This window comes from Pezoporus wallicus, unplaced genomic scaffold (genome assembly GCF_028554395.1).
Source record: "Pezoporus wallicus isolate ANWC-B61680 ecotype Strahan unplaced genomic scaffold, APGP_CSIRO_Pwel_v1 scaffold_3294, whole genome shotgun sequence".
In the NCBI taxonomy this organism is placed as follows: domain Eukaryota; kingdom Metazoa; phylum Chordata; class Aves; order Psittaciformes; family Psittacidae; genus Pezoporus; species Pezoporus wallicus.
In genome coordinates, this window is record NW_026635478.1 from 11,668,581 (window position 1) to 11,684,336 (window position 15,756).

The window sequence follows — 15,756 nt, forward strand, 5'->3', positions numbered from 1 at the left end:
GGAATTAATTTCCATCATGGGGCTGTTGGCATTTTCAGTAACTGTTTACAATCTATATTATTTCATGGAGGAACATAACTGGAGAAATAAAAATGTCCCTGTATGTTAATTTTTAAGCACCAATGTATCTTTGAATAGCAGTATATGTTATATGGCAGAATGCATTCATGATGAGCTTCATCTAAACACCAATGATATCCATCAGAATATTTTCATTCATTTAATTGCTCTTTGTTTCTATCATACTCTGAATATCTAAGTTACTTTTCAGCATATTTTACTGTATGATCAGTCAATGATCAGACAAAAGTGGAAGGCTTATATTATAGATCCTTTGGTTTATTACTATAATGAAATTCATATGCCTCTAAATGAAATGATAGAAAAACTGTATTAATCATATTTCCAGCTTTTTGTATGCAGTCCTGATGTAAGCTCACTAGCTTAAACAATTCATTACAAATACCATGGAACAGAATAAACATTCTGCCATGCTGGTGAGTGGTTTGTGAAACCCTAGCATTTTCAATCTGGCAGATAATCACTTATGTAAGAGACAGCTGCTACCAAGCTTGTCAGATATCAGTAACTATTAGAAATGTGCAGCATTTAAGTTAGGCAATCTGTCTGAACAAAAAGCCATTCCCTATAAAACTGCAAATCCAAAAGGCAGAAATGCTTTGCTGTAGTTAAATTGTCGTGCTACTGATGGCTAGTCTTAGCGTTCAAGAGAGTACTAAAATAAGCCTAGAGGCATGAGGCAGAGGTCACTTTGGCCACTCAAGGACCATTTCTGAGAAGAATGGGCATTATCTTCACATCAGTCACATCTCAGAAGTTGTGCACTTTCTGTCACCAGGCAGGTGCTCAAAGCATATGAGCGTGCTGAATCAAACACAGCTGGATTTGTGTGAGATGTCATTACAGTTCTCTGCTCTTCCCAGAGAACTCAGACACCATAAGCACATTTAAGAGAACGTGTAACCCAGACCATGCATCTTGCTTATTTTTCTCCTCTGGGACTTGTTCAGAAAGAACGAGCGTAGCTGTCTTAACACAACCCTAGCAAAACCTTTCCACTTTCCATACTGCCTGTGCTGTGGCTCCATCATTTAAAAATATTTACAACACGTATGCAGTGATCACATCTTTCAGCACCAAAATGAAGCTGATGGTAAACAGATGTTCATGAGCTTGTGGCAACTGAAACATTTTTAGGCAACTGAGGAAGTGCTGGATCACTCTCAGATGATGCTAATGCAGTTTTGGTGGCAGGGAACTTGGGATGAAGTGCTCTTCTTCCATACAACAGTGCATTGAAATACAAGCAATAATTATAGATTTCTTGATTTTTTTTTTTTTAAGAGAACATTAACTTTCAGTCTATATAACTTTTAAATGTTCTTTTGTTGAAACTCTCTGCCAGTCTTTGGTTCTGTGAGCTAACTCTGATTAAAGCACTTTGGGGAAGAATATACATTTCTGAATTCGCAAAGTGCAGTCGTTCTCCAAGTAGTAAACTGTATGAAGCAAAATGTTTGTAGCATCTTTACTTTCACCACTTTCATACAAAAAATAACTACTCATTGCCTTAATTACTTTTAACATGGTTAAAAAATAGTGACTCCTTTTAAATCCAGTTATGTTTTTGCCATAAAAGCCTGAACCTGTCTTCTGAGAACAGGCATTCATTCACCTATCCAAATCAGCTTAAGAATGAAAGTCCAATTTTAAAACTGATTTTGGGTGGCCAAAAATAGAAATAGGCACCTAATCACTTTTATTCTATATGTTCTACAGTAAGACCGATGTCATCAAATGTTAAGCATTTGAAAGGTATGTGTCTAATCAAAGAGGACATCTAGGCTCCCTCTTGGGATTTGCAGTGAAGGCAAATACCTCCAAAATTTACATCATCCTACCTGCTGAAGAACAGGCTGAATCAATTCCTGCAAATGTCTTTTCTTGAACAGCATGAGAAATTTTTGATGCGCAAACTTCCAAAACAAAAGACAAATCTCCTTCCTAACATCTTAAAGTCAAGATCTACTTCTGAAGAGCATGTTCAGGCACTCTCTGCATCTCTCAGAATTAAAATACTTTTGAAAGCTTTCTGAAGATAATGTCTAGTTCTTGTTGTGGGGTTCAATTATTCCCCAAGTACTTAGAAGTTTCGGGTGCTTTTCGATACTATGTCTGTGGAGCAAATGTGTTCTTGGAATTGTTTTAGCATTGTCTGTTACAATCACATCTTTCCTCAAAGAAGTGAAATAGACCATGGATTAATTGGGCAATTGGAAGAATTAGAGTTACTCATCTTTAAATGCTGTCACACTGCTCTATGGCATGTAGGTTTGTCTGCAGGGAAAGGCCTAACATAAGGAAATTTTGTCATTGTCTTTAGCCAAGTCACATTAGCTTCCTCCCAAGCTAGTTTATTAATAACCTTAGAACCTAAGACAAGATGAAAGCAACAAAAAAGACATACAAGAGGAATCAGAAAATAAATGGTCTGCTGTTTATTGTGGGTCTAAGTGACTTCAGAAAGATAACTCCATTTGTCTCTAAAATTCAAATGCCCACTGCATAAGACTTTATTTTGTTCCACAGGAAGTATGTTTTACCACTGGATCAAGACACTTCTGTGTACTGTAAAAAACCATGTTTTAAGTGATGTAAGCTTACAATAAACAGCATAAGTAAAAAGGAACACCATTTTCTTTCCCACATATCTTTTTTAACCCTGCCAAGGTTTCCTCAGTGCAACACTTTTTTCTCTAAATTTTTGAGCTCTGGCTTAAAGTTCATATTATTTTAGGAAGGGACAGGGGAAACATAAATGAGCAGAAATTAATTTGGGACACCCATAATGGAGCTATCAGCATAGACTATAATTAATACAGATGATTATGTAGACAAAGTTATGATCCGCAGTTTGTATAAGCTCCTGAGGGGACTGTCTCATTCTCTAGGTTTATTAAGCTTGAGAAATCTCTTCTATCTCAAAGGGGCACAGAAGGATTGTCATTTAAAATACTTTTAAGGTGAAATAATATTAGGATTTACAACAGTGTAGCTCAAATAACATTTAAGATTCCCCTAATTATATCATACTGTCCTTAACAGAAAGCTTAGGAACCTACAGGAAGAACTGTTGAATGGATGAAGAGATCTTGCCAGGGTGAGAGCAACAAATTCAGTTCCTGTATTCTCCGTGCTGCTTCTTTTTCCCTTGTGGCAATGCTCCGAGGGTAAAGGGAGACTTGATGTTTTGCCTATCCCTTTCAGCCTCCTCATCCTCATCATATCTTTCATCCTCATCTTCATCTTCACCTTCGCTATGGTGAGGGCTGGAATGCTGAGAGGCAGAAGGTGACGGTGGCACTGATGAAGGCCTAGGATACCTGAAACCTTCCGTCTGGCAGAGAGAGAAGCATGTTGTATGTATTATCACAGTGTTCCTCAATTAGTTGTATACAGCAGTTTAAGAATATTAGCACTTCAAAGGAAACCAATGGTGGGATGTAAGTTAGACCTGCTCTGCCTTCTAAAATTAAACTCCCTTGACCCTACATCCCCTCAGTCCTTCTCTGCTTGTATGGCAATGATCTTTAGCCTGTGGCATAAATAACATGCTGCCCTTCTAGCACTCCTTTTTGCAAAATATGACTACCTTGACTGATCCTAAAAATTGTCAATGCAGGATGAAATCCTTTGATACCCCATAGTCAGAATATGCTTATCGAAATTCAGAATTCTGTCAAGTTTTAAAACTGTTTTCTAGTTATAATGCCAATATCTGCAAAACCAGAGACAAGAAAGGGTTGGTTTGAGCTTCCTTTGTCCTTCTTGTTTAAAAACAAATGTGTTGCTCTCCAGATGCGCTGGGGATTTGGTGTCAGATAATATTGTTCTTATATTAGATCTGAGCAGCCTCCCTTCTCACTTCAGTGATCATATGCACTATGCAAGAACACCTTTAAACTGACCCCTTGCAGTTCCAACCATAGCTTCCTCCTCACAGACCATGCTTAGATGCTTTCTTTACCTCACTTTTCCTAGAGCGTCCTTTCCCAGCTCCTCTTCTGCTTGGTTTGTGCAGAACATCTCCATGACATTTATCAGAACCAAAATTAGAAGCTGCCACTCTTTAATAAAAATTTCAAAGGCCAGTTCCTCAGCTGGTCTAAAGTGGCATAGTGCCAACCAGGTCATTCTAAATGACCCAAAAAACTGTCCCTGTGTTGCATCTGGTATTCCTAGTATTTGCATCTGATGCCATTACAACTGACTAGAGGCTGGGACTATAACTTGTTGAGCTTTTAACTATTAATTCCTACTTCCCTTCAGTTAAAACAAACCTTGCTAACTCTCTTCTCCCTTTCTGTCACACACACACACGTACACACACACTGTCACACTCCTCTCTCTTTGTAAGAATAGCTAAAATGCAGATGAACTCATCTCTAAAAGCAGGCTTTACCTTTGGTGGAGCACATGGTTCCATCTCAAATTTATCTGGAAATGTTCTGCTGAGGGCCAAGTGTCTGGCATGCATGTAATACTGCAATATGAAAGAGAAGCCTTTACAAGTCAAGGAAGTCTTGGGTAGATTTAAACAGGTAAAATAGGAACTTAAAATGAGTATCTTCTAAAAGAAAATGACGAATAAAGGCCATACTTGTTTTCAGCTAAGCAGAATCCAACTGATATCACTGCTAGTAATAAGCACTTGCTATGAAGTAGTGAAACATTCACATTAGATTCACACTGAAGTAGAGTCTGGAACAGAAGCTGAATAAGGTTTCTGTAAGACCAATGCATTAAGATAGAAACCAGCATTCATCTCAGACAGTGTAGTTCTTACTGATTGACAGGTATTCTTTATCTCTCAGGATAGAACTGGCTCTTTTTTAACCAGGAAAATTTGTATCTTTAAGTGTGCACTTGTACATATACACAACCTTTGGACTCATCCTTGCATAGGAAGCATGCATAACAGTTACAGAGAGTAATATTTATGAAGCCTTGTACTTAAGAATTTGGCAAAAATATTTATGTATCCACTATATTCACAAGTACGTGTCACATGCATGATAAAAATAGCTTGTTATATCAGGGTCTTATGCTGTGTTGAGAATCATATAAACAGAAAGGTTCTCACACAGACAGAGCAGGACAAGGTCCAAAATAGTTAAAAACTGATGCATGTGCATCTGCTTCTTTGCTCCTGTGGATTTCTATGTCAAATCAAACCCATTGTTTTGCCTTCAAGGCACAGAGGTCATTTAGGAGTGTTGAGGAGCTCAAGGCCCAGCAGCAAGAACAGGTAGGATGTTTGGAAGAATACAGATGACTTTGGAGCACAAACCCTTCTTAATGTAGGGTTGCCAGTGACACAAGTAGGGTTGCTAGACACAAGCTTTTTACATGGCCTTTAGGACCAAGAGTAAAATGACCTCAGCCAGCATGACTGGCTTCTGCTCTAAATTACTCAGTTAAGTCATATCTCTCCTTACCACTGGAGAATGAAAACATTACACTGTAAAGGCAGGCTTTGCCTTTAGCACTTTTGAGAGATGCTTTTCAGAGCAGGGATGTCTCCTTGCATTGTAGCATAATGCTAAAGACTGCTAGTTAGACCTATGTGCCTGGAATGTGTAGTATTTCTATTACACAGTTTCACACACCCTGCCTAGGTATCTCCAGTCCAGCAGATCTGAGAGCCTCTCGGTTCGGTTTCTTTGGATGATTCTCTGGCGACGGGACTGCTGACAAAACCCATACAGGAACTGAGTCAACTGGTTGCATGATTCATCAGGTGAGCGGAACCTCCTGTCAACTATGTAGATGCCTGAAGGACACAAAAAAGGTGAAGTCAAGTGGAACTGAAAATGGGATATGACCTCTTACATTTCCGTTCTACCTTCCGTCACATAGTCTTACAAACATTACATGTATTATATGTTCTTTTTAATGTTAGAAGGCAGCTATGACTAGAATATTTGTTGCTATTCTAATGGAATGGAAAGCTGCAGAGAAATATGCATTTTTTATTTTAACTTTCTTTACCTTTCAGGCTGAAATTCAGCAAATTATTCAAAACTCAGAGGCTCTATTGTTGTTGTGTAAGTATGTCCAAAAGGATTCAAGAGTTTCTAGATAAAATACTGACTGCTTAAAAAAATAATCTAGTGCTTTCCTAGTTTGCAGTAAAATTTATGAGTGAGGATGATCAGAATCATCCTGTAGTGGAGAGGCTGTGTTTCCGGTAGAAATACCAGTGTTTCCACAGAGATTGCTAACTTGCATATATTAGTCAATGTACAATTCTGGCAGAGATGCCAAGGTAAACTTCGCCTCTATAGTTTGTTGAGATCAATATCTTATTCTTGCCACCTTCTTTACACCAGGGTGTTGGGAAGAAGAAGGTAGCATACCTCAGCTATCTTCATGGGTGAGACAGAAACACAACTACCTTAACTGAAGTGCTCAGTGACCCCAAGTAATTTGTGTCAACACTCACATCTGTGTTTTGGCAGAGAAGAGCAAGTCTGAAGGCTCTTAAAGATATGCCTCAGGTAACTCAGGCATAGCTGTATTTGCAACAGGTTCTACCTCTTCCCCTAAGGCCAGGGCATAATTGGAACTAGTGTGGAGCTGTCACTGCCTAATTGTGCGCAGAAGACACAGAAGGCCCTAGTTTTGACGCATTTTGTGTCCTGACATATTGTCCTGACACAACAGGAGTTGGCTACCCTCCTCCTCACCACACTCCAATCACAAACCATTCCTCAACTTTCATGAACAGATTCTTATTTGTAAGTAAGTGGGTTCCTTTTATTTTCACAGGTTTACGTTTTAGTGTAAAGGATAATTTATTCTTTGTTTGGTGGGGTGAGTTTCACTGGCCTTAAAGTCCCAGCACATCCCTCTTGGACTGTTCAAACAGAAGCAGATTTTCACTGCTTCTGTTGAAGGGCTGATAGCGTTACAGTGTAACCTGAGTCATTAAAGGGAAGTGCTGGGAAACTAGTGGGAGGAGGAGGAATACTGAGTTTGGAAGGATAAAGCAGACAAAAGGTTAAAGGGATAAAAAAAAGACAGAACCAGAAAGGGTTTGGATAAGTATGAAAGCTCGAATGGCATGTTCAACATAATGAGATATTCAGAGCTCTGAATATATTACCCAATGAACTCCATTGCACCAGTGAAAGCACGAAATTGAGGAGTAACAGCATCGCTGCTGTGCTTTTTACGTTCCCAACTCAGTGTCAGTACTTTGATGTAGTGTTAAAAATTTTACCATAAGCCGCTGGATCAGCAACATGTTCCTGCATGAAACAGCCGAACCCAGAGAGGTTTGTGGTTACGCTGGGAATGCCCATCACAGTACATTCAGCTGCCGAAAGAAACAGACAGGAAACATTTCAGGACAATATGCTTTGAATGGCTTCACCTTGAGAGAAAAAAGAAAAACAGGCAGACAGAAGGTCCCATAACACTAGAGCTGCCCTGAAAATTTCAAGTGAACACTATTATGCTTTGTTGTGGGTTTGGAGAGAAAGAAAGAAGAAAGAAAAAGTAATTATAAAAAGAAAATTTCACACTGTTTTTGTGAACATATTTTTGTGTTTCCCAGAAGCCAAACTGAAAGTTTTCTGGGAGTCCAGTGTTGAAACTGAGAACCCCAATATATGCTCTGGACTGTTAGCTTGGATTTTAAATTGAAGCCTGATCTACAATTATGATCATCACATGTTTGCAACTACATAAAAACGTGAATCTCTTAAGTGCAGGAGCATGTTAAACTTTGTATTTTGATATTTGTTGTTTGTGAACAGGTCCCTATAGCAAGAAAAAAAAACCAACAAACACTACCATTAACTCAGGACCACATTCAAAGTATTTGTGGATCTAGTTTTATAAAATTAGAAAATGTATACATCTATTACAGTTATTTCTATCATCACTGTCTGTAAGTATAACTGTTTACTCAGGCTGAAAGAGTTTTTGCTGGTGAACTTAAACTGAACCTAAGACAGCAGATCAATACCCTAGTCATTGAAATGCTAAAAGCCATCTACATGGCCTTCATTCATAGGATAAGTAAACTGATGCCTATAAAAGAGAGCTAGAAATCTACCTTTAAAATGTCACTTTTTGTTTCTGGAGGACTTAAATGGGTATCAACTAAGAGAATTGTTTTTGCATTAGTAAAGGAATGAGAAAATACACTTTTAATTAGTGTAAACCACAGCTTTCCTGAAAACCGCCAAGTACAAGTCTAACTTTTCTGTCCAGTTTTATTTTAACGTTCTCTTCAAAATCATCTCTGGCTGTCACACTTTCTTTATACCTCAGCTGAGATTAGAACAGGAAGAGAAATTACCAGAATGCAAGACAGTTATCTTACTTGGGAACTGAATAGCTCACTTATTTGGAGGGAAATAGCTGTGGAGAATGACTAAATTTGCAATATTTCTATTCTGAGTCACTGGCTTACAGAAAATGCTCTTCAGAGGGACATCCCAATTTTCAGATGTGTATCAAGACTGTAGAATGCATATTGGAGGACATAAAAACCCCACGCAGCTATGCTTTGATCTTCATAGGTATTCAAGTTCATAGTTTTGCACTGATTTCATCAAGTGGTAAATGCCTTTTGTAAATCTGAGCCCAATTATTTAAGTCAGAAACTATATTTTCTCTGTATCCTTAAGAATTTCCATTTAATTCTGCGATTTTTTTTTACCACTGCTTGTATTTGTGGTGAATATCTTTGATAAGGCATTACATAATTCTATCAAACTTAATTGTTATCTTGAATTAAATCCACTGAACTACGTCAACTAGTAGCACCAGATTTCTTGTCTTACTTTTTTCAATATGTATACTGCTTTAATCTTCTAAAATTCTTGAATCAAGATAAGGATTAAGTTTTAAAATGATTTTTTAGTTCTAAAGCCACATAAAATCAAGAGATTACATGTGAGTATGGGAAAGGGTCCAACGCAGGGACAAATGTGAGTAGCTGTCAGTCAGTAGATGCCATTTTATACCACCTGGCCCCCAAATTTTGCCAGAAGTAAGACCTTTGCACTGTAGAGGAAACAGAGCCAAAAGAGTTTTTTCAGGATTCCAGAAGAAACTGGCTTGCAAGCTATTCTGCATCAACAGAATGAGTATTTATCTTCCAGTACTAGTTAAGGGTACAGATTGCCTACCTGGAGTATAACCCCAGGGTTCATAGTATGATGGAAATACACCAAGGTGGCAGCCTCTAACAAATTCCTCATAGTCCAAGGGCAGCAATGGGCTTGTCGAAGAAAGAAACTCTGGATGTACGATCACCTGCATATTCAAAACTTACATTAGAGTTGAAAGAAAACTGTCATCAGTGCATTTTAACTATTGATAAGCTTAAGCAATTTCTTCTGGTCTTTTCCTAAGTGTCTGGACAATACCTCCTTTTCTCATCTTCCCATACTAAAATGTATCCTGCCTGCATGCAGTCTTGTCCTAGAAATGGTATTGATAATGAACCCTTTTTCTGGAGAGGTGTTCAGCTTTATGCTTGTTGATCAAGGAAGACCATGTGCATTGAGGGTTATACCTAAGGCTGTGGAATTTAGCAATACTAAATTGGTTCTCTTGGCCTGTTGTACCAAGGTACAAAGTAATGGCAGGTCTTGTTCCAGAGGAGGCCTCAGGAGGATACAGTACTTCTGAGCTTCACAGCATCCAACTCAAATACAGGAATCTTTACAGTACGCAATGAATCCCTTAAAATTTGGGACAACAACAACAACAACAAAAAATCCCAATGTTGGCAGACTTGTGAAAGTAGGTGTTGATTATTTCTCTGGTCTGGCATAGCAGACGTGGAAGTGAGGAAAGGATTTATTTACACACGTTTAGCTTCATGTTTATGTAAACATGAGCACAGCCTGAACAGGTATTTCTTCTCAGGATCAAACCTCTGTTTACCTTCTACAGCAAATGTTGAGCATCAGGGTGCTGTTCTTAATAGACGAAACAACACTCCAGAAATATCTGTGCTCAAATGATGAACCTCCAGTTTTAAGCAAATGCATCTAATAGAGCTTTATATCTGGCTGCAAATGACCTGTCTGGATTTCAGGACTAGTGGTTCCTCATTCACTTAAGGAAGCAGCAATAAAACAATTTCCTAACATCAGATTTCTAACTTGAAATTAACTCGGATAAACAGAAACTAAGGATATCATCTGTGAACTGACTAGCTGTTACTCCTAGAAAGGGAAGAAGAAAGAACTACTTTATTAGTATAATATGGCCTCTCAAGAATTTGACTGCACTTCCATGCTAATGATCCAGACGGAGACTATTTAAAGAAATTCAATTTTATATCTAAAATTAAAAAGACAGAATGTACCTTTACTCTGTCTGAACGATTATTGAAAAGGCCAATGCGTCGAATGGTATTAAGGATTGGATCATTGCCATCATCAATCATGTTGTGGGTGGTCACTGGAGGCAGACAGTGGCGCTAAAGAGAGAAAAGGCAATCCATAAGCCAGACAAAACTGTTGTCAGAGTCCTGTTCCTGTTTTCTAAGGTGGAAGACAGTAGGAGATCTTGTCATCAACGTGAATAGATATTTACTTCAATTTTAAGGGAAGAAAGGAAAGTTATGAACATATAAAATTGTCCTCTATATAAATAAGGCCACAAATGAGACCATAAAAGCTGTCAAGGACTTGTTTTATTTACCTCATAATAAATGTATTTGTACTAACTTTTAGAAAAGCCTACCACATAATTTTGAAGGTTTTTAGTCAATGCATTATGCCTCCTTAAGAGACTGATTTTACATTTTTTCTAAAAATGGAAGAATCCATGCTTCAGAAATAATGTAAAGTTCACACTTGGTGCAGAAGAAAATAATTAGAAATTTTGGTGTCCTGCATATGACTGGAGGAAAATATCCATGGATTCCCCTAAAGAATTGGTTTGGGTCATACTCTCATTAAAAACAGTCACAGCTAATCTTTAAATGTTACTAATGAGAAGTATATTTACTCAAAACCTCTTTTCAATGAATGCATATCACTATATGTCATACACAATACTTGCACATAGTCATATTAATCATTTATACTAGATGTTTGTTTAAATAGTTCATTTTCTGACCTGAGTTGAAAAGATGGCTCTTTTCATAATGGTTATATCATCTCGGTCAAGAATCTTGTTCAAGTCTGGAATTTCTCCTCTGCAGAGGCAACACAGAACCTATTTACCAATTGACTTATTATCAGTTGTATAAAGAAAACGAAGAAATGGCAAACAAGGTCTGATCTGAAGTCTGCTGATGTCAACATGAATCTTTCCTTTGTTTTCATGGCTCTTCTGTATTCCCTACATTTTGTTCTACCATACACTTGCTGACCTTCCAGTTAGCTTCTAAAACAGCTAAAGAATTCCTTTTTTCTATTTTTCAGACACACCTTATTTTTGCTGAAATTCCAGTAATCACATGTGTGTTTTGGGTCATTCATTTACAAGGGTCTTTTGAAAGGATATGACTAAGCCACTGGTATATATTACTTTGTCTCTGGTGCTTTTTTAAGCCGAGTTAGCCGATTTTTGGCAGTGAGTAAGCTCACTGTGTTACTTAGACATCCCCCATGTCTGTTGAGACTCTTTTCACAGTGGGATGTTAGTACCTTTGAATTTTTCCTCTGTGACATGCCTATTGAACAAGTAACCTGTATATGGAACAAAGGGTCCCATATTCTTCTCCTATGTCCTTCCTATAGATGTTCAAATTTCTTACACCAAGAGTAGAAGCACAGAAACACCACAGGTAAGCAACTGAATATGTGGCTCTGCAAGGCAGAACAAAGAAACCTGTACACTCACTTTAGCAGGGCATTGTAGAGTTTCTTTCCAAACTTTTCTTTCACAGATTGTGCAGTGTCCCTGGGAAAATAAATAAATATATGTATAAACCAGAAGAATCCATGGCAAAGACAGAAGAAAGGAGATTCCTGCTGTTGGAGATTAAATTGTGCTTTCACATATATAGATGGAACCAAGAATACAGAAGCAGATAGAGGTCTGGTTCTCAAAGCTCTTTTATCCAGCCAGCAGCCACACTCATGGGTTTCAACACAACTGTGCATTTGATCTACATCCAAAGACGAATGCACTGAGAAAGCCAGGAGCTGATCTCATTAGTAATTACTTCTAATATTTTGCTCTGATCAGTAGACCACACTTTCATCTCAGCTATGAAAATGATAGCACAGATATGACTCTACATATAGAAAGACGATCATTAACATTGGACACTAATGAAAACTGAGAGGTCTTCAATTTAATTTGACCTAGTAGAAAGATGTGAGATATAAGAGTTAAATAAATATGCATTTTAAAGCAAGCTTTTCCCTTCATATTCTGCCCTACTTCCTAACTCAAAGAATTTTGAAACCAAGTATTTGACTAAAAGGTAGTTTGCCATAAATTAGTTTGTAAACCAAAATACTTCCTGGAATGCTCAGGCCATGTTTTAAGCTAATAATAAAACCTGTGCCAGACAAATGTTATATTTTAGCTAAGAAAGAACTCTAGTGAACAAATGTTCTAAATGTAGACTCATATTACCTTGACCCTAGTGGAAATAACTTGAAAGTATGACTGGAAGTGCTGTCAAAATAGCAAATGCACTCTCCATTTGAGTACTAGACCAGTTCATGGAACTTTTCTTGCCTTCCTGATTTCTATGAATTATACTTTGGGCTAAGACAAAACTTGTCAAGTGAAATCCTAAACTCTATCAAGCCAAGAACCCACACACCTGTTTTCAGTTGCTCTCTCCCAAATCACATAGACACAACAGTGGATGACTTAATTTTGGTTGAGTTGTAAAGCAGCTAAATGTTAAACAAAAATGATTCAAATCAGAGAAAGCTATTCCCTTCATGACTATATTTTCATAGACTCATGCCATGCACAATGTCCAAAACTTAAGCCAGCTAGGACAGACTGCTTTTTCAGAAGTGAAAGAAATGAAGGATTTTATATCCCAGATCAGTCAGCATCTATTCCTTTATAAGTGCCAACCTCATCTGGTATTTAATTTCTGTGTCATCCTTAAAATAATCTATTAGTATTACACAATACTGCTATCACATGGTTTTATCCAGGAGCTCCAGGCTGTGACCATAATAATGTAGAGGGTCTTTTGCTTTTACAGGGCACAGTGGGAAGAATAGCTGGAAGCAGCATTTTTTGCATTATTCCAAAACGTTAGGTTTACCTTTACTGTTACTATTGTGCTTGCATTACTGAGTAGTAGAAAAATAATTACATAGTAGACATACAACAGGGAAATCCTTTGCATATTTAAACTAATTTAAACTTCCCCAATATCCATATATTATTTATTGAATATGTTATATATTAATACCTGTTATATAACATTGCATACTTTATATCAAAGAAAAAGCAGAGGCCAAAAACATGTGCTGCAAGCATGGCTTTTTCCCATTGCACTCCCAGTGTTTTCTTACAGTTCTTGCATACAGAGTTCTCATTAAAACTCTGGCTATGCTACCTCACACTTCAGCCATCTACAATTTAAGTTAGTTGTACAGATCCTCCACACATTTGCTGAGAGCAATAGTCCATTTCAGAGGATGATTCCCTTCACTCATCTTAGATACTTTCTGAAGTGGTATAGGATGAAGCATCATTTGGACTGAACCATTACTCTCCACTCCATTCTTCAGTGAATGCACCTGGGATACATAACTTTTAGGAAGTCAGAGTTGGACAATTAATTCCAACCTCTGCATCTGTGGTACCTGTTTCCAGAGTGGTAACCAGGTAAAAAGTTCCCTGTAAGTCTCAAGAAGTTGCTGTGTGATGATTTTAGAGATAATCTAGAGACTAAATAGATTTCTGCTATCTGCCTTCTTTTCCAGATATGGCAAAAGCTAAAAGATTCCAATAATCCTTGTTAAACTATTTTTGTCACTGGTTTTGTGCAGGTTTAGTATCCATTAATCGGAGATTTCAACTTGATTACTGATATCCAGGAACTGAGCCAGAGATCATCTACTGGAGGCAGTTAATGAGATAACAAGGAAAGTAGTATCCTTCTCTTACACAGTGCCTTTCATCTACAGATTTTTAAGTCATTTACATCTCTATCCTTTTATAAATATAAAACTGGCATCAGAAAAAGTTTAAACAGTGAGACACAAGCATAAAAGCAGAAGCTAGGTCTTGTGAGTTTTAGTCCCTCAGCTTTAAGACCAACCTCCTTACCTCTGCAAGCAGAGTTTAACTGCTCTACCCAACTAATAAGGTGAATATTTCAATTTCCCTGCTTAGATAATTAATCTGTACATATGTTTAGTGAGATGGCATTTTTTCACCTTTTTTTTTTCTAAACAGAAGTCATCCTTGACAACCCACCATTTAGTTTCTTTATGAATTTGAACCTCCAGTTTTGCCATGCCTCTCAGTTCAGAAGTACCTCACAACACATATTTTTCTCTAGTAGGATCACACAGCAGTTAAAGGGAGGTTAAGTCTGCCCCTGCTTTGCTTTTTCTTTGGGAAGTTGTAAAATGAAACCTGTTAAACTAAGAAGGGCTGTAGCAATTTTCCCTTTATAGCTGTAAGTTTCACTGCTTTGGTGTGCCCACTGCTTATTGTAGGTTATACAGAAAATTACAGAGTTGTTATCAACTGTTATTCTGCTGGATTAGACAGTACAATTTCCATATTTCTAAATAAAAGAGGACATATAATTACTTTTTCCCACTGATGGCAGAGAAGCTCACTCTGATAAATTAGCAGACAGTCCTTATTTTGTGGAAGCTCAATGGCGTGTCCAAAGGGAGTACCAGAAACAGTCAGAAGACATAAAGATCAGTGTATTTTTCTAGTACCTTTGATTTTTGTCACTGCAAAACAAGCACTATTTGCTAACTTGTTATAAAAAATGGCAAGGGCTGTTTACTAAAAATAACCTGGACAAAAAAAAAGAAATCATAGAATAATAGAATGGTTAGGGTTGCAAAGGACCTTAAGATCATCTAGTTATAATTACCATTCCCATTTCTTTCATCCCCACAAATACATTCTAGTTATCCTCAATCCTCAATTTCAGCAGAACAAAAAGAAAGCATTATTCTTCGTTAAAATTTTGCATGTCTCCACTGTTCGAGGCCGTCAGTGAGAATGGCAATTACCAGAGTTGCTTCCGGACTGCTTGTCCTTTCAGGGTTTCCACATTGAAATTGTTTGTCTTGGCTGGCATGATGAAGAACACAACAACTGTAACATCAGTCTTATGAACCTACATGGACACAAGATGGAGAGGAAAAAGAAAAATCTCACTAAAAGATATCACAGCCAACTTTAAGAATTAGTCACAGGAAAAGCCAATGCTCTTTGTCTGACTGTCCAGGAAGGCTCTGATCTTATAGCTCTCCCTTTAGCTATGAAGTTTTTGTCAAGTCAGAGATACAGTTGAGGATAGATACAGGTAAACAGATGTCACCCAGCTCCAATTTGGACAACAGAGATCTTCCTGACTTCTAATGGTTTAGAGGCCACGGCTTAGGATATGAACATAGAGTGCAAAAAGTAAGAAACGTACACACATATTCTCACCTGGCACAAAATATGTTGGCTTAAAGAAATGAACAGTTAGTCTACTAGGCTAGGTGTGCCGAGGCATGGGGCAAGGGATTTCCT

General features: G+C 37.7%; 1 protein-coding gene across 4 annotated transcripts in view; it reads right to left on the minus strand.

Annotated features, from left to right (window-relative positions):
• Positions 1-2,496: 2,496 nt before the first annotated feature.
• The window catches only part of GYS2 (glycogen synthase 2), a 42,874-nt gene continuing 29,614 nt past the window's right edge, over positions 2,497-15,756 (minus strand). For all 4 annotated transcript variants that reach the window (XM_057428173.1, XM_057428146.1, XM_057428156.1 and 1 more), the window contains 9 exons: positions 15,249-15,355; positions 11,905-11,964; positions 11,176-11,254; positions 10,418-10,531; positions 9,228-9,354; positions 7,307-7,402; positions 5,691-5,854; positions 4,484-4,564; positions 2,497-3,418 (listed from right to left, as the gene is read on the minus strand). In XM_057428173.1, coding sequence (XP_057284156.1) covers positions 3,197-3,418; positions 4,484-4,564; positions 5,691-5,854; positions 7,307-7,402; positions 9,228-9,354; positions 10,418-10,531; positions 11,176-11,254; positions 11,905-11,964; positions 15,249-15,355 — 1,050 coding nt within the window. In that variant the 3' untranslated portion in view covers positions 2,497-3,196. The remainder of the gene's footprint in view (positions 3,419-4,483; positions 4,565-5,690; positions 5,855-7,306; positions 7,403-9,227; positions 9,355-10,417; positions 10,532-11,175; positions 11,255-11,904; positions 11,965-15,248; positions 15,356-15,756) is intronic.